At 37.2% G+C, this 21,679-nt stretch overlaps 1 protein-coding gene across 1 annotated transcript; it reads right to left on the bottom strand.

The window, feature by feature from the left end:
• Positions 1–456: 456 nt before the first annotated feature.
• LOC591372 (serine/threonine-protein kinase dyf-5) lies at positions 457–18,470 on the bottom strand. The gene is made up of 14 exons (XM_790939.5): positions 18,361–18,470; positions 15,208–15,992; positions 13,534–13,588; positions 11,539–11,660; positions 11,055–11,134; positions 9,146–9,278; positions 8,686–8,857; positions 8,227–8,394; positions 7,212–7,720; positions 6,557–6,693; positions 5,410–5,505; positions 5,046–5,171; positions 4,264–4,372; positions 457–3,191 (listed from the first exon to the last, which is right to left on the bottom strand). The coding sequence occupies exons 2-14, from the start codon at positions 15,306–15,308 to the stop codon at positions 3,173–3,175; spliced, it is 1,827 nt and encodes a 608-aa protein (XP_796032.4). The 5' UTR covers positions 15,309–15,992; positions 18,361–18,470; the 3' UTR covers positions 457–3,172.
• Positions 18,471–21,679: the final 3,209 nt, after the last annotated feature.

Here is a 21,679-nt window from a genome sequence, read left to right on the forward strand (position 1 = left end):
GGGCATTAACTCTCTGTACACTTTAGACTCGCTGAACCTTTATAATCCTCAAGTAAATTTACGATCAGCAGGTAAATATCAGCTTTAGAGCCCTCGTACATGTTCCCCGCTGAGTGATAGATCATTAACTGCTTCAGCACCCAGGTTGAGGAACAGTCTTCTTCAGTCTCTTTACTCTTGTGACCTGGGGGCATTTCACAGAACTTGTCATCGGTGACAAACGGCAGTTTTTGTTGAAGCTACTGAAATCCTCGCTTCTGATTGGTTATCAGCAGATTTGTCACTGAATTTTGTCATTTGTCATTGAAAAAAGGCTTTGTGAAACGGGTTTCTGCTTTCTACTTTCAAACCCAACTAAAGACATACCTATTCCACATTGCTTACAACCAGTCACCACCTATTACTCCCAAGGTGAATCATGACCAGATATTTAGGTAATTTTTTAGTCCCGTCAGCGCCTTTGATGAGACACCATGATACAGGATTTAATTGGATTGTGTTACAGTATACAAGTCAACACCATTCTAACTACAAAAAAAAACGAATTATTGTTTCATCTCTGAGAATGTTTTGGTTATTCTGTACTACCACCCTATTGCCAGGCACAAAACATACCACAGAATCACAAAACTAGTACGTGCTAATTTTTCTGTTCAGCGGTAGAAGGCCATTTACATAGCCCTTTATCATCCTTCTCGCACCAAAGCGGAAAACATATATTCTTTCAACTGTCAGAACATGTAATACTTAACAAGAAGACTGATGATAAGAATGGAAGAGAAAACAACTAGTTACATTCACAGACATTCGATTGATGGAAGAGAAGGCATTTAACCGACATATATATATATATAAAAGCAAGAAAGCGTAAGTCGACCATCTAAAAAAAGCTGTATGTACATTTCATTCCGGAGGTAATTTATAAAGGCTGTGAATATAATTGTTTCATATTTTCAGAGTTTGCCGCTAAATACCAGACAGTGACAGTACAACATCGACCAGAAAATCAGAAATACCAAACACATGATACTTGGTTTATTTCACATGCAATCAAATACTTTCTGACCATTATCCAATCAGAATCCACATTGTCTTAATGTAAAACAGAATCCTTGATTCTGATTGGCTAATAGGAAAGATGTGATTGATTGGAGAAGTGCAATGAAATCTAATTTCTGAAAATCAGCCAATCAAATTCCACCAATTGATGACATCAGAAGAATACTTCATTCTGATTGGTCAAATGACATTATTGTTTGATTGCAAGTTCAGAATTCCCTTGTTTCTTGACTTTGAATGCAATCAGTTGATGTGAAGGAACAGTAATTTCAAGACATGCCGAGCATAATCTTTACATACCGGTACTAATATTCTGAATCAAAATCTGGATTTCCAATGAAATATGCGAGACCCATGAGTGAAAAGTATTGCTTTTTTAGATTACAGTGCCAAATCGCTTGTGAAATATATTTCAATTATATCACACCATAGATATCTCTTGAAAGCAATCTAATGGCTGTGCAATTTGTTGAACACCTTTCAACAAATTTCTGACATTTCATTTACAGACTTGACATGAACATAAAATCATTTACCAACACACATCACTAAAACATTTTGAGATTTACAGCTTTGGTAAACGTTTGAACAAGGTGATGAACATTTTTATACAAAATACTATACGGGTGAAAGCCTCGTATTAAATACAGCAAGAGGTCCTTAAAAAGATCTGTGTTATCATGAGAATAGCGAATAAATTATTTGTTCTTCTAGGAGGCTATTGGCATTGAAATGTAATATTTTGTGGCTGTTTTTTTTTTCTTCTTTTCTTTTTTTTTTTCTTACAGTACCTTTAAAAGCGCACAAGCAATGGCTCCTCATCTTCAACACTAAAAAGACTGCAGATGACTAGAAAAACAAGGGAAAGCTGAAATAGAACCGTTGGCTAACTTTCTTTGCAGCGCCAAAAGGATACGAGACCGAACCGTTTGGTTTACACTCGACAAAGCTCCGGTTTCAAGGGCTGTAGAAAATAAAGCACCTAATCATGCACTCTTAGAGTTTAATAAGGCAATAGCAATTAAGACATACATATTCACAATAGGAACAATGCTTTTGTATAATTCACCATTTCAGTTAAAATACTGATTACAGGATTAAAATCTTCTGATTTCAATCAAAATTACAAAAAGTAAATATGATAAAATCTTTTATTTCAGCATTAACTTATAGTTAAAAAAAAAAAATATTGACCACTTTTAAGCTGGTATTGACTGAAAAACTGTTATTTCACATAAAAGTTTAAACAGTTGCAATGCTTTTAATGTATGTAACTATTTATCGACTCAATTCTTTTATTTTTCAATTGAAAATTACCAAAAGCAGCGATAATGTAATGTTATATTTTGCTTCAAAATTTAAAAACCAGATCTACCTCCAAAGCTCAACTCATGTGACCAATTTAGGGCAAAAATGTTACTTTTTTTAAATTGCTCTGATTGTTAAAATTAGCTTAAACAGATATTACATACATATTTACAAAAAGTATATATACGACAAATGCATCATCGTCACATGATGCAACAATCCATTAATTACTGAGACTCCTATCATGACTATACATACAAAACAATATTCCCATGTCCATGATAGGCAACCAATTTATAGACAACAACTGTACAGATCAAAGTTTACATTGCTTCATTGAGAACTAGACAAATAAAACAGATCGCAGCTGTTGCTTTGCATGTAATTAAAACATAAGTCAAGGTGATGTTAAAAAGAAACACGTTCAAATACTGTGAGATCTAACTCGAATGCAGAAATTCAGTGCAAGGAGTGGATTGTCAGGCTATGAAAGCTTCATGATTTTACGATGGATATTCATAACACACCATGACATTATGAATATTCATGACATTCATGAATACATAAATTAGTAAGAGTGGGCTCAAGAACATTTCAATAAGCACTACAAATTAGAAACCCAATTTCCTCCAATTTCTCAGATGCTGTTCTTATAAACATTAGTTAGCCAATCCGATTGATTTGATTTCTGTTAATCCATGAAGGCCTCTGCCGTCCTACAAAAGTTGATATGAGCTTAAGATACGGGAGCTTGTTCTATAAACCTCTGGTGATTGCACTGTTTTGGATCAAAGTTCAGCTGATACTACCGCACTCCACCGTACCTGTAAGGAGAGAGAGAGAGAGAGAGAGAGAGAGAGAGAGAGAGAATAGGTTAGAATTAATCTATTCATCTTCAAAGACTCATGGTAGTGGGTCCTCATGGGGATTTCGACACCATTCAGGTTTTTCACCTCAATTAGAAGTCAGTGTTGTCAATCATCAACATACCGGCCAGCATTTAACGGCAGAAAGCAGGGATCTCTCAAGACAACATTAGAAATAGATTCTACTTTATATACTTTTAACACAGGAGTTTTCAGAAATAAAGAAGATTCTAGCGTTCATTTTATCAGTTGGACAGCCAAAAATAGGAATCCTTCCTCCAAAATAGGAATGGTTGGCAACTGTACATCATGAGTAGATTTCATTTTTACCACTGATGGCTCTTATATAATGCAATGCACCCTCCACCTAATGCCTCTTAAAGATAAAGACCAGTTCTGGTCATGCGATTGCATTGTGAAAGAAACGTTGTGGAATCGATCAGAAAAGGTTGATCATCTAGCATATAAGGATTGGTGTGTACTGCAAGGTTCTGGAATCATCAAAATGATAAGAAATTTGACCCAGTCTTCGTAAAGTTACAAGCACTGTACACAGAAATATGTACATGTATATGGGACTATACGCACACGTGCGAGACACATGCGTTTATCTCTCACAGTCCAATAGATAAACTAATTTACCAAATATATCAATCAGTAGGCGGTTTCCCGGCAAAATTGTTATCATCATGTATTAGTCAAAACATATTCTTTCACATGATTGGTAATAAGAGCTTCCATTTCATTTTTTGAAATTGGGGCGTTTCCAATACTGGTCTTTACCTTTAAAAAAATACCAGCATCATATTTTTTCCAGGCATTCCAAATTTGAAGGCAAGCTGGAGTTCATTTCTGGTAAGCATACTGTTTTGCTGCCTGGGAGACCTGTACACATTGGTCATTCAACTGCGTCTGGTGTCAGCGAATGATGTTGGGCAATTTCTATAGGCTGAATACAGGGACCGACTGGTTCCCGTAAGCAAGGGCTTAATCTTAACTATTGTAAAGTACTATTATGAGAAGCACTCACTTGGACGCCCAATCTGTTCGGCCATGGACCGGCTGCGCTCGTAATCCGTTGTTCCTGGCAGCTCCAAAGGTATTTGTTACACCTGCTTTTGTTGTTGTCTTCCATGGTTCTGATAAGAGTATAAAAAGATATAGAAATACACAATAAAATGACACGTGGATACAACTAATCCACAGTGCAAGCACTAATCAAAAGCCTTCAAGAATAATTTTTCATTGCTGGATTTGCTGAATTGCAAAAATATACAAGTATAGATTTCATTCCTCAATTAAAAAGAACAATATTTAGACCTTCACAGGCTACTTTATTGGATAAATGTCATAATAACAAAGAAACGATCAAAAAGTTACATATGCATAAATAAGTAAATATAGATAAGTGTTATTTCTTGGGAGACTGCATTTCCAAGGTGACACCCCCCCCCCCCCCCCCCCCCCCGACACCAAGAACAACAACAGAATTGAGTTATGATCTCTTCGGTGAAATGATAATGCTCCCCCCCCCCCCCCCCCCCCCCCAGGATAAACTGGGACTTGCATATTTAACGCCCCACAATACTACTTGTAGCTACTTGCTCCCTCGATATAGAACACAATGCCTAATCAGTGAAACATTGGTCCCCCATGATCCTCTTTTTCTTATGTTAATCGAGAGATGATTTGATGAGATAGCATCCTGTCAGCGACCACCCTGGGTGGTCTAATCCCTCCTGGCCAAACTAGTACAGATGGCCTTTAACACACACACATAAGCGTGTGGAAAGAAAGGGAATTTAGTCTCACCATTGTAGCCCCCTATTCTAGCAGAGCTGTCTTGTTTAGCGGAAAATGATGGCATATAGTTTCCTCCTCCACCGTTTCCTCCACCATTTCCGTAGTTGTTCTCCGTTCTTCTTGCGTAATTTGATCCTGGAATGGACAGAAGAAAATAACAATAATAGTAATAATAATAATGATTTTAGATTATATGTGATAGTGATAATGATGATGATAATAGTAATGATAAAAATAATGATAACAACGACAACGATAATAGTAACTGGATTTATACAGTGCCTATTGTAGAGGATACTGAAGTCTACATACAGGATACAAGGATACAAGATACAGGTAATCTGTCTTCCACGGGGTCCTTTATTTGACTCACCTAATATGTTACTTCTATGTGCACTGCCTGACGGTACTTTATTAAGTGCAGGTAAACCATGGCCCGAATCCTTCCTGGGGCTCTTCACGTTCATACCTGACAAAGAAAATAATATGACATGAATTATGCAAAAGTTCATTTGATTTTTCCATTGTTCTGTGTCATTTCTGTCATCCTAAATTTAGAGTGTATCAAGTGGCATAACAGATGATCATTTAGTTAATCAATCAACTCACTTATTATGGAATTTACAATCTTTTCTTATTCTTTGAGTCCCGCCGCGGCACTAATGTCCTTAGGCAAGACATTAATCTACACTTGCCACTCTCCACCCAGGTGTTAAATGAATACCGGTAGGAAGGAATTCCTTAAAATGCTGTGAGCGTCGAAATCGGCAGCCTAGCATAGCCGGGTAATGTTGGAGCGCCTTGAGGACCTTGCAAGGTCGATATGTGCATTATATAAGAATCCAATATTATTATTATTAGACTGTATCAACTCTGCCTCGATACCGGCGTTTTTCCAGTCTCGTCTCTCTCTTTCTCTCCTTCATATTTTTGTATTACTATGATACTTGTAAGTTGTATACATTATTTTTAGATTTTTACTCTGTAAACTCCATTCAATTCTACCCTTGGGCTCCCATGTGGATTTTATAATAAATAACATTTCAATTCAATTCAATTGGATTTGCAGGCACAAACCTGTGTAAATAGACTACATAAACTAAAGTAGACTAGAGTCTGCAGGCCCTGTTCTAGAGCGGCGAAGCAGCCAAACACTGACAAAGGCAGGCAAAGCTCACAGCTTCATGAAATTATGTTTTAGTGAAAACGTCTGTTCCTGCAGGTTTTCGAACAATTGTCATAATTAAACCTTCAAAAGTAACTTGTTGCATTGTGAAAGGGGTATTTACTTATCCCAATGGAATGAAATTTATAATGAGGGTACCTGTTTCATTTTTACAAAGAAAATGGTAGTATTTTTTCATTTAAACGCACCTACAAATTATGACTACCATGGATTGAGCCAAGCTGGTGTAAGGTGCAGAAAGCATTAGAGGACTAACTTCCTACCATGTACCCATTTGGTAGACCTGGATGGAGAGTGGCATAATAAAGTACAGTAACAACTAGAGATCTTTTACCTGGTAGATATCTGGCCTTGCCCATGTAGAACTGTTTAGCTGATGAAGCAGATGATTTTCCAGACTCTAGTCCCACCCTAGCCACTCCAGGTTGGTTTCTTGTCGATAGAGGGCCTACTCTGTGCTTAGTTGGACTCCTAAAGGGATAGGACAACAAAGCAAGAAAAGATGGGTCAGATTTTTTGTTTAATTAGGTTGAGAAAGAGGGTGAGAATTATCATATCTTGATTCCAGTGAAGAAATTGTTTGCAACCGATATGAAAATTAATAGAATGTCACATAGAAAGCCAGGATAATTTACATTGTTAAGTCACAAAACCACCCAGATATATGCTAACATTTATCACCACCATGACCAATTGACTCCTGAAAAGAACCCCCTTCCCCCTCCCCCCCCCCCCCCCCTCAAAAAAGGGAAAAAAAGAATTTTAATCTTTACATGTACATGTATATACATGTACAGTGTAAGTCAAAATATGTTCTAAATTCAATCATTTAAAAAAAATATATCTAAAAGCATTAATCCCTTCAAGAAATTCTGAAAGTTAATGGGACTGTACTGAAGGGGATTAGACTTTGCATAGTAATACCATACAACATTTTACAATGGATACAAATACAATATAATAACGATAAAACAATCCTTTCTACTCACTTCAAAAAGTCATCATCGTCTTCCCAATCCAACGAGGCCTTCTTCCCAACTGCATTTCCCGCTCCGATTGTAGGCAACGCCTTGCCTTTCATTCCTCCGATCTTCTTCGTCTTGGCACTGGTACCACCGAACCCTCGACTTCCTTCCAAGTCAAAATCATCCCAACTGTCTTCCACTTTCTTCCCCGTCTCCCATTTTCTCCTCCCACTCTTGTTTCCAGCGTTCGGAGCCTTCTCCTGGACAGGCTTTGAGGGTTCCACGTCTTTCGACTTGCCCAGATTGGCAAAAAAATCATCCATACTGTCCTTAGGCTGGGCATTGTCCCTCTTGGGTTGTACTTTTGAGAGAGGGCTCGGCGCAGGTTCGCGTTCTGCAAGGACTCTCCTCTTTGCCGAGTTCTGGTTGGGTGCCTGCCTTTGAGCCATTTGGTTCTGCTGGTGTTGCTGAGCGGGGGGCTGCGCTTTGGCACCCAGGTTCTGGCCGACTTGAAAGTACTTGTATTTAAGACACTGAGAAAGCAAACACAATGAAGAGTATATCAGCATTACAGCATCAAAGGGTGGAAGTGCCAACATACCTTAGATTAGATGTAGATCAGGGTCCAGTATTATGAACAGTTGCCATTATTCGCAATTTATTTGCATGTGATATCAATCGCAACTATGTATATAAGAGATGGGGGGGACTGCAAACATGCAATTGGTTGGAGGACTTTCGATTGATTCAGATCCATCAAAACTCTTTATTGGATGGGGCTCAGATGTACAGATGCACATTAGATATGGATGTTACAGCAACCCTCTCATTCAGGTTTGATTAAAGATCTTGTCCACTCTTTAATGGAATTGAATGACAATCAATATTTGTTTGACCACACTAAACAATCACATTAGAGAGAAAAACATATTACACACAATTGCTCCTTTTTCGAGGTGGAATTTTGTTCGAAGTACTTTGCTGCATCATCAATACAAAGGCCCTTGAGCTAGACAAGACAAGACGGGAGAAGACTTACCTGTGCTGCAGTGGGTCTCTTCTGTGGATCCCAGAGGAGCATGTCGCGTATGAGATGAATAGATTCGGGGCTGGCGTTGGGTATGATCGTCTTGAGGGGCATGGCTACGCACTGCGGAAACTTGAAGTTCATCTGGGACGCTAACCTGAAACCCTCCACCCATTCCTCCTGGAGAGATCAAATGAGGGGCAAGGAGTATGGTTACAGATGGACGATGTTCATTGAAGGACAGTTTGAAAAATAAAGAGTCCAATATCAAGACAGAGTTAACATCATCATCAACATCATCATCATCATCATCATCATCATCATCATCATCATCATCATCCTCCTTCTCCTTATCATCATCCTCATCATCATCACCATCATTATCACCATAACCATCATCATTTTCATTATCAGTGTTATTATTATTATCATCATTAGTATTTTGTTTTGTTTGGGGTTGTTGTTGCCTACCTTCTTAGGGGTACCCAAGACAGTAGTGATCTTGAAGATCTCATCCACCTCACTGCTTCCTGGGAATAGAGGTCTTAACGTGTAGAGCTCAGCCATGATGCAGCCTACTGCCCACATGTCAATGGGCGAGCTGTACTTGGTGGAACGCAGTAGGACCTCTGGCGCTCGATACCTATCATAATGGAATAAATCAATAAAATCAATTAATAAATAGATGATAAATAAGTAAACAAATAAATACTACAACAACTACTACTTGTACTACTATAAGTACTCCCTTTTCTTCTCCTCCTACTACTGCTACTAAATAATAACAATAATCCAAAATAAGAACAATAATAACAAGAATTATAATAATAACTACAACATATATTTCACTTTGGAATAGTAAAGTAATAGGTGCATCATAAATGTGAGCTATTATTAATATTATTATTATTATTATTATAGCAACTCCTACCATCTTGTTGATACATAGTCTGTGTATGGAGGTCTGGACCTAGTCTCCCTCGCTAGACCAAAGTCAGCGATCTTGATGAGTTCTGGTCCACAGCATAAGAGATTCTCTGGCTTCATGTCTCGATGGAAGAAACCTGAAGTAGAAAATATACATGTACAATACATCCATGTAATATGTAAGTAGATATTAAAGTTTCTCATTACTGTAGTTGCATAGCGCTGTACAGGTGTATGGTCGATTCATCCCACTCATTTGCATCCGCATACAGTTGCCTAGCAACCATGAGCATGTTTGCTGCCTGGCTTTTTCTTTCTTTTTTTAATCATCTTTTTACCTTTGTTTTGCTTTTTTTCTTGCACTATGTAATAGAAGATTATCTTTAATACTGAACATTACAATAATTTGTTACAGAGCTAAATGTTTTTTTTATGATTGAAAAATAGACACTGTATAATTTTACATTTCTGTCTGAGGGAATTCTTTGAGTTTTCTTTGAAAAATTTGAAGAACAAAAATTATGAAAAAATTGAAAGAATTTTGTGAATGTACAAAATGTACATGTGCTTCTAAAATTGGAATGCGTGAAAATACATTCTGATATAAACTTAAATCTGCATGTATGTTTAACTGGGCACACAAATGCTTAAAACAGGATACGCTCTAATGGACAGATATCAAACCAATTAGCTTGTACAGTGTAAAGCACAATACATTAAAATCCAATTCCCCAAAGCCCAATCTCTTATTGATTTTAATTGGCAATCTAGACACACTCAGTGAATGATTAGTCTGCATGCACAGACTCTAATTTGATACTGAAATACAATTCCATAATTTCTTGAGCAGAGCCTAGCTCTGTCAGTCTTTGGCTTTGTCAGGACCGGCGACGTAAAAAGTCCAGAGCCTATACAGTGCACTCAACCATGCAGTCTCCATTATAGTCTCTTAAATCAGACACTACATTTCCCACGCATAGACTCAAAAGGTTTGTGCGCATAGACTAATGAATGATTAGATCTACATGTATCCATTGTGCCAGGTTGAAATGAGGCTATTCATCCCATTCAATAGCATCCGGATACGGTTGCCTAGCAACCATGAGCAAGTTTGCTGCCCGGCTTTATTCTTTCTTTTTTTTAATCATCTTTTCACCTTTGTTTTGTTTTTCTTCTTCAAGCTCTACATGTACATTCGCATCCATGGACGACTGTCATACTTGCGAGTGATTCAACCATAAATATAGATCCTGACCTGAAATGGTTTAACCATGGATACATCTTATACTTAATAGAAGCCTAGGGCATGCACATGTACATGTAGGTCTGATCACCTTCTCTTAAAGGGATCGTTTAACAATGTTAAATCTGAGATACACGGCCCTACCTGTTATAAGTGTCTGTGATATGGTGTAATATCGAAGCCCTGAAAAAATCTCGCTTCAAAATGATCAAGAAGTGCCTCAAAAAAGTAAATATCTTTGAGTGACCGGTTTTACCATACTCGTTTTACCCAATAGAGTGTAGTGTTATGAAAACCGTCCGGCGAACGGTTTTTAAAATTTGTAATACCAATCATAAATATCTTGATAATCAGACGGGCGATCAGCTTGTAAAAGTCATGGGGTTCCTGACTGACCTAAAGGTTTATAATTATCATTGCATCATGAGCTAAATCCAGAATTTTGTTTCAGAATCTGAGACAAAGTTACCGGATCCCTTTAAAGTTTCTGTTATGGTTTTGATCGTTCTGAATGGTATAAACGTAAATCTTCTGTTTGGAACCACAAGGGCATTGACTCCCTGTGTACAAACTTGTGTCTCTAAACAAAACAAAACGCAAAGTAATCAATTTCCTGACTAAGGTATGAAACACAACATCGTTCCTTATAGAAAATTTGAGAAATGCTCACCATTTTTGTGGATGTATGCCATTCCCTGAAGAATTTGATATACAATATTCCTGATGACTGGTTCTGGTAATAACCTATCCCTGTTAAAGCAAAAGAGTATAAAACATAAATACATGTGCACTGTATATAGAGGGTACATAGTTTTGTGTGTATCATAGACCCTTGAAAAAATAACATTTCATGCAAATGAGGTCAAAATTTTCATCTGCCCCATGTTCCACTATGAACTTCAAAATTAATCTTTAAAAAAGAAGCAAAAACCAAAACGACAACAAAAACAATGCTACATGTACGTGTAATGAAAAGTGACTCCCAATTTAAGTTTAACACATTATACATGTAAGTACATGTACATGTACGATATGTCAACATGTACTTGTACTTGTAATGCAACAAAAACATGAACAATATCAAGCATATCAATATCATACTTGTAAGCACAAGTATGAGATTTGCAACAAAAAACAGATTTGGATAAACTTACCTTCCTTTCATGAGTTCATAGAGATTCTCTGTCATGTACTCAAACACAAAATAAAGAATGTTGTCTTCTCGTATGACTTCCTTCAGCTTAACTATGTTGGCATGGTTCAGCTTTTTCAGAGACTGCAAGAAAAATAAATGTATGTAAGCATAAGAATAATAATAATGCGTTCTTGTATAGCGCCAATATCTGTCAGACTTGACACTCCTGGCGGAGCTCCACATTTATTACCCTGGCTTTAGCATGGCTGCCGTTGCGGGGCTCTAGCATTTCAGGGAATTAATTTCTGCCAGGTACACATGTACCTGGGTGGAGTGTGGCAACTGGCAAAGGTACTTTGTAGATTAATGTCTTGCCAAAGATTATTAGAGGACTTTGAATGAATAACACAAAAGATCACTCATTGCCTAAATGTTGATTTGTCCTGATATACATACTGTACATGTGCTGTAAAATGTACAGTGTACATGTTAAGGATATATTGCTTGTTCACTTTTACAGTTACCGGTAACAACTAAATTTTTCATACCCATATTGAGTTTTGTCATTTTTTAAACACAGTTAACAATTGATTTGTCCCAACGTACAATGTATATACTATTGAGAATGTGACATATTAAAGCTTACAAACATGTGTACATCTAAAAGTGTTCAACAAAGGCCCTACAGTGATTTCAAGAATTCAATAGACAAAAAGAAAAAAAGCTGGGTGCAACAAACTACATGTAAGACCAACATACAGTACAATGTACATGATTTGACATGACTGGACTACAGGTACAGGTGTATACTCAGGCAGCTTCTTCTTTTCCTTTTCTTTTTTTGTTGAAGCCTCGGTCACAAATGCCATTACGAACTGCTACGAACGCCGTACAATTGATTTTCAGACAATGGAAATTCAGGAAGACAATGGAAAAATAGGGAGATTTGTACGAAATTAGTGTTCGTAAAAACCTTTGTGACTATAGCATAATACTGTACATGTGTACATTGTACTCTACATTTACAACTTATGTAAACTACACTTTCTCTTAAATGTATGCCCTTTTACAGTACTCTACGATTTAGCAGTTTAGACAGTTAACAGTACTGTGTCTGAAGGGGGTTGATCATGATTTTAATCTCTTGTACGGCGCCATACACACATATCTAGACAGTGTTCAAATAGACAAGCAGAACGGATAGCTTCGTATTGAGGGGCAGTCTAGGATACACATTGATACACGGTCTGCATTGATTACTGTTGCTAGGTAACAAAGGATGAGCTCGTGCAAGAATGCCAAGCATTATACAGTCTAATAAGTAGCATACCCTTGTCACTATTCATTCCACACATGGCTTATTCCGCAATGATAAACATGTGATGCATGTACAATGTAAGCATCTCTGAATTTAAAGTGTATTCTATGTTTTTCAGCTTTGTTATATACAATTTTTTTTTCTCATTTTTTTTTCTCCCATTTTTACATTGTTCTGTTCAGATGGTCAGATTTATCTTCCTTTTCCTTTAGTGACAGTGTTCTTGTTCTTTTGATCACTCAATAATTGGCATACGTACTGTATAGCACACACAGATTATTGAGTAGAGTGCACAGCATTCATTTTTTTCTCCTTCATTTCATTATTTCATCTACAGGTAATACAAGTGCTCTGAACTAAAGGCCTTTTCTCGTGCAAAAACAGACTGACTGCACTTCAACTAGAGAAGAGATTGAATAAATAAAAGCTCTCTACAATGTACTTGAGTTGAAGTGTAGGATTCAGAGCTCGTATGAAAAGACAAGTGAGATGTGTTCAATAAAGACTCAAATGTACTACAAGCCTTTGTTTGTTTTGCGAAAAATATAGTCACAGGTGCTCACTAAAATACATGCCATTAACAGTGTGATTCATGACACATTGTGCACAGTCAACTCTTATTAATGTGAAATAAAGCCCTCATTTGATATTATATTGGTTTTTTTTCCCGTTCTTTGTCATGTATCGGTTGCTTACCTTTACTTCTCTCAACTCCATGCATTCATTCCAGGAATAGAACTTCTTTTTCATCCTACAAACAATAAGAATATGAAGAAAGTTAAAATTCAAAGATGGGAATAACTGGAATCCTCTTCAGAAAGCAAGATTTCAAAGAAATAGATAATTTCATTTATAAGGCAAAATACCATGGTGATGACACGTTGTTTGAGATAATGGATAATGGATAATATATTAATTGCATTAGGACTCCAGGACTCTGTTGCTAAGCCTTCCATAAGGATTTTTACTTTTTAAGCATACTGTACACAGCATGTACAGTATACGAGCCGAGTACCGGTACACTGAAAAGCAATTATGAACCATCAGCACAATAGCGCGGAAATGATCCGTCTATTGTGCAGACAGCGTCCCGTTCCCGTGGTAACCAGATTTCAACCACAACACCAATATTTCCCTTTGACTGGCTCAAATCAAGCATATTGAGTGTAAAGCTTTGTGGCTTTAGACAGCACATGTACTTTGTACATGTACCGGTACATGTAAATAGAATTTTAAATGTAATTAATATTGCCTTGCTAGACTTTTCAGGCCAGGGTTCATAATTGCTTACTAAAACTGAAAGCACTGATCACTATGTTCCCATGCATGAAAGAAAAAGTTTAGCTACAGTACACTGTACATGTAGTATTTGTAAAATTTGTCATGTATACACATGTACAGTATTATTAACCAAATTTAGCCGATTTTTCTACATGTACAGGATATGTAGATTTTTGTTTTGTTCTCTTTATGCACTCTGTCATATTTCTTTCTTCTTCTTTGTACATTGTAGTGAAGAATACAAATTTCATTAATAAAGCTCAGAATGTTTTTCTTGATGCTACATGTAATACTTGTTAAGTCTGAGAGAACTACATGTACTAAACAGATATTCCTACAGGGCAAAGGTTAAATTTCGATATTTAAAAGAGAAGGAACAAAATTGTGCATAAAATATACTAGTACATGTAAACACACATGTACATTTTAGCAGATGTTTCTTTGAATAAGAATTTCAAATACATTGTAATATGAATTTTAACTTCCATCTACATGGTCTCCTGCACTTTTCCAATAGAAAAGTTCGGATAATACTTTAAATTTATGATTATATGTTATAGAAATATTAAGTTTTGTTATCATACTGTATGTACAGTGTACATATATTATGTAAAAAACATTTTGACATGAAGAAATTATTGTTTGTTTATGTTGTATTATACCTTACATTTATATGTTCTTTGTTATTCAGTTATATTTTATATGGAAAAAATGCAGAAATAAAATCAAATCAAATCAATCAAATCAATTGTTTTTCTCTTACTTTTCAGCTGTATAATAATTTTAGACAAATGTTTCTATTAATATCATTACATTGAATTAAAAAAAATTCCACTGATTTTATAAATAGTCATGCACATGTTCATTGTGCATTTCATCAAGTTAGAATGTTCAAACCGGTACATGTACGGTTGTACCTCTATGACCAACTGTACAGTACATGTACACTGTTCAGTACATGTACATGAAGTAGTCTAAACATATTTCCTTTGTTTAGATACAATGTACATGTAGATATGTACATGTACATGTACATGTACAAAGTTTCAAATACATGTGGAGTACATTGCATGTTAATTCTGAACTTACTTTTTGATAGCGACTTTCTCCCCATTATCGAACCTGCAGCCGAGAATCACGCTCCCGTACGTTCCGTCTCCCAGCTGCTTCGTAACCTGGTACTGATTCATCTTGGAGTTCTAAATGACCAGTCCACTTTGGAACTAGCAAAGAGTTCTAATGACAAGCGTTTTCTTCGGATATTGTTTGTTTATTTCTTAATGTCATGGCATGCGCACCTAGCAGTGTGGCACTGTACAAGTCCTCTGGTCACCTTTGCTGATAGATGCATTGCAGAAGGCCATAGTGGGGAATGGCATGTGAAGAGTCGAGGGCTTATGATATTGCACAGCTCCTCGAAATCAAATGAATTAAAATGTACTCCTTCTTGTTGTATATAATGCAGGCTTCGCTATCACAATTGTGGTAAACAATTATCAAACATATTCCCTTCTTGCTGTATATGATGTGCGTGATGCAGGGTTGATTCACGAACGTGTAGGTGTAATCTCTCTCTCTCTCTCTCTCTCTGTGTTCTGCCTAATGGACGGTCGTCAACCATGAACGTGGTAAATGGCAATGCAAACTTGGTTTGGTGCTAGTGTTTACTGCACAGCGACAGTGTGGGATTGAGACAGCTGACACCATACCAAACTGTACTTTGTTGACTGAGGTTCTGTGTAGGGACAGAATGAAATGCCTTGGTGACTGTAACAGATGTGCTGTACTACAGATCTCTCTCTATTGATGTTCCCTCTCTCTTTCTCGTGCTCTAATCGTTACCTTGATGGTTGGTGCGTTGATCGATGCAACATCTGTGTAAACAGAAAATACAAATACAAGATGAATTACAATTTTACTGCAATATTTGATGTTCAGAATAGACTAAATTGCAAGTGTCGACTGATTAGACTTTCTTTACTTTACTTTAGATTTTTACCTTAATTGAAATAACATATCCAGCCTCCAGGCATGGCATCTACATGTGTATGTAACTCAACATGCGTAAACATGGTAAAGTAGTGTATTATATACATGTACATACTGTATGTACATGTACATACAGTATGTACTGGTAGCCGTTTAGTAAATTCTAAAGTCTTGTACTGTAAGTTGTATTGAGTTGTAATTAAGACTAAGATTGTTAGTTACTAAGATTAAGAAAGGCTTTAGTTTTTTTATCTTGGCAGCTAGGGGGACTCCCCATTTTAATAAACAGTATTCTATTTTTTTTTTTCTCTGTGGCTTCGTTTTGCGCATTATATTATGTTCATGATTAAAAAATATCTTGTATTTCTTGGCACTTTTTAATTTTGTATATATTTTTTGTTGTGTACCAATCATTATTGATGACCTGTAAATATTTTGATATTACAGTGTACACGTTATTTAGGTTTAGGCTTTAGTTTGGGTAGCGGGACCGCTGATTACATCGCTAAAATGTGATATTGAAGGATATATTTTCCATTGCAAATGTGGTTCTTCAGTGACTCTTGCATGTTATGGTATGTGTGGGATATGTGATATGCTATATTATGCAATGTATTTTAAAGGGATTTTATCATGCATCCAACGGACCGACGGAAAAGTGCCGACGGCCGAAAACCCCCTCCTTTACTCTAGGATCTAAATAAAGAAAATCTGGGGAAAAAATTTGGGGACCTAAAAGAGGTTCCGCTTCGGCTCTAGATTATCCGCACGGTGCGATTCGTCTGGGATACCGTCTGTGTATGGGGAATGTCAACAAATGTCAGTTTAATTAAAGAAATGACCCATACCAGACGGTTTTTTCTGTCTAGCATGGCACCCACTTTTGTCACGCTTCAGGGCCAGACTGGGGAAAAAACTAGTAATTGCTAGACTAAGACTACGTACTGGCCGACCGCCTCGAGGCCTCAGCTACATGTAGCTCCTTGTGGGGTTAGTGTACGTAGTATATCACATGTATGTACATGTAGCATGCATGCAGGCCGGCTATCACGTCGCTTCATGTGCGCGCGTGATTTTGAAACATAGACTATGAGTATGATATAGTCTCTAAGCCTACGCTAATAGCGTGCTATACATGTACATGTAGACTAGAGTGATCTAGTCTAGGCCTACATTGTACGTCTACGTATGGTGGTGTGACCAAAGTTTGCGCGTGGCCTAAGTTCGCTATCTCAAAAAATCAGTAAGATTTCGAAAATCTGATATCATCAATGGAAGGAGGAACATAAAATTACCCAGAAATGAAATTTTCTTTGGATTGGGTATGAAATTGTGAAGATTTTGACAAAAGATCAGCAAATTGTGAAATCTTTTGCATCTGTCCCGAAAAATTATCAACTTACCGATAAGGGTCTGAAAGTCTTCAATTTGAGAGCAGATTTCCTCAAAATTGTAAGTAAGAAATGGTAGTGGTACCAACTGATTGTATGAATGATATCTTGCCTTGCAAATTATTTTTGATGGATCACATTTTTGGATAAATCAACTGTAAACTTCGTGCATGAAATTAGGTCCTGTGTTTTTAATTTGATGACTTTTTTAGATGCAGCGCGCACGCACGTTCGGACATCAAATGTTTAGATCGCAGGTGGGGCTATCTCTGAAATCCTTTGACGATAAATTTTCTAGTTCAATAGTTGGACCAATCTGTAGTAAAAAACTTTGCCGTCCATTTGGTAGTAATTGAAGCAAATAAATTTGTGTAGAATATGAGAAATCATGAATCGAATATCACATTTTGGACTAATAGCCTATGTTCTAAAATCATGAAATGTCTGCAAACTTTGGTCACCCCTTCATACGCTACGCCCTCGCACCGAGTCATGAAAATGTCACGCACAGCTCATCTTCGAACTTGGCATCTCTGATATGATTATGAATCAAATTATGAAGAATATGAGAAATCATAGATCGAATATCACATTTTATAATATTGTCAAAATCTCCGCGAACTTTGGTGGTCACCCCTTCATACACACAAACTGGTCACAGAACTGCAGAATCAATGACAATCACAATCCACAATCAATTCAATGTCAACGAATTCCGATCATCAACAAATGATATCTAGACCTAGATCTACGTCTATTGCAAAATTCTTTCTGATTTACTGATACATAGAGTTATTGTCATAGGGCTTTGAATTCTGTATTCATAAGTGATACAATTAAACTAAATTTGAACAAAACTTACCAATAACACCATTCTTGTCAGGGAATGTGGATGTGGGCTTCGATCGCGACGCTAATTCACTCCACGTACAATAACTAGCTAGCTAGCTAGCTAGCTTCGCACGAAAAAACACACACAGAAATTTATTTACACGCAAATGCCATAGCAATGGCCCAGCTTGCACCAAACGTTGAATGAGTTGTGTAAATAATAGACGGCAAACTGTGAATACGTGTTTAATAGAAGCACAGATCGTTAAAGTCGGTCTACTTTCTCAAAGGGCTCAATCGAGCAAGATGATGCGGGCGGCGTAAAGGAACGGGAGCTCGGATCTGACTGAGGAGGCGAGATAGGAGGATAAGCAAAGTCCAAACTCTCAATATGATTATCATATGTTTGTCCTTGTTCATAACTTCATATCACCACATGGTTATCATTGTTCATATTATCAGATGTTTATCAACTTATATTGAAACTGTGTTGTAAATATGTTTTCACTCTCAGACCCCGAGAGGGGGTCAATTATAGAGTCAATAAAATCTTACAATCAATCTCCGGAGCGACTTCTAAGGTGTGTGTGTGTGGGGGGGGGGGGCAACAAAAAAAGGGCACCTTCTGGGAAAAAGGGGCACCTTTAAAGGGAAATCCTCAAAGCGAAAATATACAATTTTTAGACGTTGGTATATACCCCTATATTGTGATTACATTATGAGGGAGGGGTGCATTTCAATATGTGTTTCTCTTTTTACATCATATAAGATATTGATTAAGCATCATACTTTGCAGTTGGGTATGATGGTCTGAAAATTGTTAAGATTTGTGAGGTCGTAGAGAGAAAAATTACATCTTATAAAGAGGGAAAAACCCAATCCTGATGGGGTTATATATAACATTCTCAAAATGGAAGACTAAAAAGACCTTTAATTGATAATAAGTTACATCATTATAGGCTATAACTACGAGCGAGCGTAGTGATCGAGCGTGCTTTGGGGGAAATTGCTATTAGTCGCTTGAAATTAGGGGCACGTTTAAAGATGAGAGGAAAAGGGGACACTTATCGAAAAGGTTAAAACATTTATTAGAAAAGAAAAGGAGCACGTGTCGAAGTACAAAGGCTAATTATTAGAGGTAAAAATGGGGCACTTCTTACACCTAAAAGAAGAGCCACGCACCAGTGATGAAACGGGATTTTATAAGAATGGGAAATGGCATTTGTCGACGGAAAAGAGGCACCCATCAGATTGTGATAAGGGTATTTATAAGAAGTGAAAAGGGGCATTCATGAAAAAGGGATATGCTCCTTATTATAAAAGAAAAAGGGGCACATATCATGTTTAAAAAGGTAATTATCTGAGGTGAAAAAGGGGCACTTATGAGAATGAAAAACGGGGACTAATGATATAGGAAATGTGCATTTTTTAGAGAAAAGGGGAACTGATTAAATTTTAATAGGGGCATTTATCGGTGGGGAAAGGTGGATTTCATGAGAAGGGGGAGTGGCGCTTATTAAAAAGAAAAGAGGCACATGTTAAAAAAATAAACGGGGCACTAATCAAAGATGAAAGGGGCACTTATAAGAAGGAAAACGAGCATTTAGGGGACGTGTCAAAATAAAAGGAGCGTTTATTTAAGATGAAAAGAGCATTTATCAGGAGTGAAAGGGGCACTTGTCAAAGCAAAACGAGCATCTCTCAGAATTGAATAGGGTAATTTACAAGAGATGAAAAAGGGCACTTATGAGAATTAAAGGGGGCACAAATTAAGGTGCGCTTATCGGAGTTTACAAGGGGAAGGGGCATTTTTTACAAAGGAAAAAGCTAAATTGTCAAAGCAAAAAGGGAACCTCTCAGATTTGAATAGGGCAATTATCAGAGGTGAAGGGGCGCGTATCAAAAGAAGGGGTGCTTCTTGTACCTGAAAAGAGGAACTTACTATAGATTAAGAAAGGCATTTATGAGAATGAAAAATGGACACTTATTGCAAAGGAAAATGTGAAATTGTCAAAGAAAAGGGGTACCTTTTAAAAAAGGGCATTTTTTAGAGGTGGAAAGGGGTAGGGGCACTTTTAAAATTTAACAGGGGCACTTGTCAAAGTAAAAGGGCACTTTTCCTATGTAAAAAGGGGCAATTCTTACCAAATTAAACGGGCACTTTGTTGCGTACTTGAAAAAGTGGGGGGCATTGTGTGCCCCCCCCCCCCCCTGCTCCCCGGGAGCGTCTGGTCTTCATTTACCCGCATAAATGAATTGTGTGTTTTATACCACTTTCACTTTGACCTGAACAAAACAATGTATCTATCTCTTTAGCATACAAAAAGACCCCAGTCTGGGTGCGCTAAACTTGCATTTCTAATTATAGACCATGGATGGGGCCGGCCGGTTGGGCTACTTAAATAATAATATTATTGTTACTGTTATGATTGTTATTATTATTATCCTCACCATCATTATCCTCATTAGCCCTTACATGGCCTTTAAATTAAACCAATGACCACAGTTAAAGATAAACTTGAGTTCTGGTAAAAAAAAAGAAAATGAATTCTCACAGAATCTAACGAAACTTACACTAAATGTTCAAGATTACAAATAAATGTCATGTGCCAAACAATTTTGGAGGAACATGTATACTGGCTGAGTAATGAGCATAGAAAGATAAGGAAACCAGGGTAGTACTAGCCCCGACACCATGTGTGTTGTCCCATATACATCTTTCTGTGTAAATGATTGTTACTTTACCAAGACTCTGCCAAATTTATGATGACTGGTGATGACTCCAGAACCTTGCATTACACACCATTACTTACATGCTATATGATCAACTTTCCTGATCCATTCCACACCTTTTCTTTCACAATGCAATCGCATTACCAGAACTCAAGTTTATCTGTAATAGCCAGCATATCCCATAAGGGAGAAAGAAATGTTGACGAGCATTACAAAAAAAGAGAAACAGAATGGCGAATGTTTAAATAAATCGGACTAACGATATAAGAGAGTAAGGAATGTTTGAAATATGCCATCACTAACTCTATAAAATAGGCAATTTGGTCTATGACTCGTTTCACGTACTCCACCACTCCTTCAGGATCGAGCCGGACCAGTGGCGTAGACAGGTTCGTACACCTGGGGGGATGACTCAGGGGCGGATCTAGCTTTTTGCTAAGGGGGGGGTTTACCAAAATAATGACGATGCAGAGCATCGTCCACGAGCCGCGAAGCGGCGAGCCGATTTTTTTTTTGGTGTTTATTTGAACCCCGTAAGTGATGTTTTCCTGGCATCTATTAACACAATGGAGACCATAAAAAGCAGTGCATGATAACGTCTTTTTAAATCAAGTAAC

Source organism: Strongylocentrotus purpuratus, unplaced genomic scaffold (assembly GCF_000002235.5).
Source record: "Strongylocentrotus purpuratus isolate Spur 01 unplaced genomic scaffold, Spur_5.0 spur5_scaffold_13, whole genome shotgun sequence".
Lineage (NCBI taxonomy): Eukaryota > Metazoa > Echinodermata > Echinoidea > Camarodonta > Strongylocentrotidae > Strongylocentrotus > Strongylocentrotus purpuratus.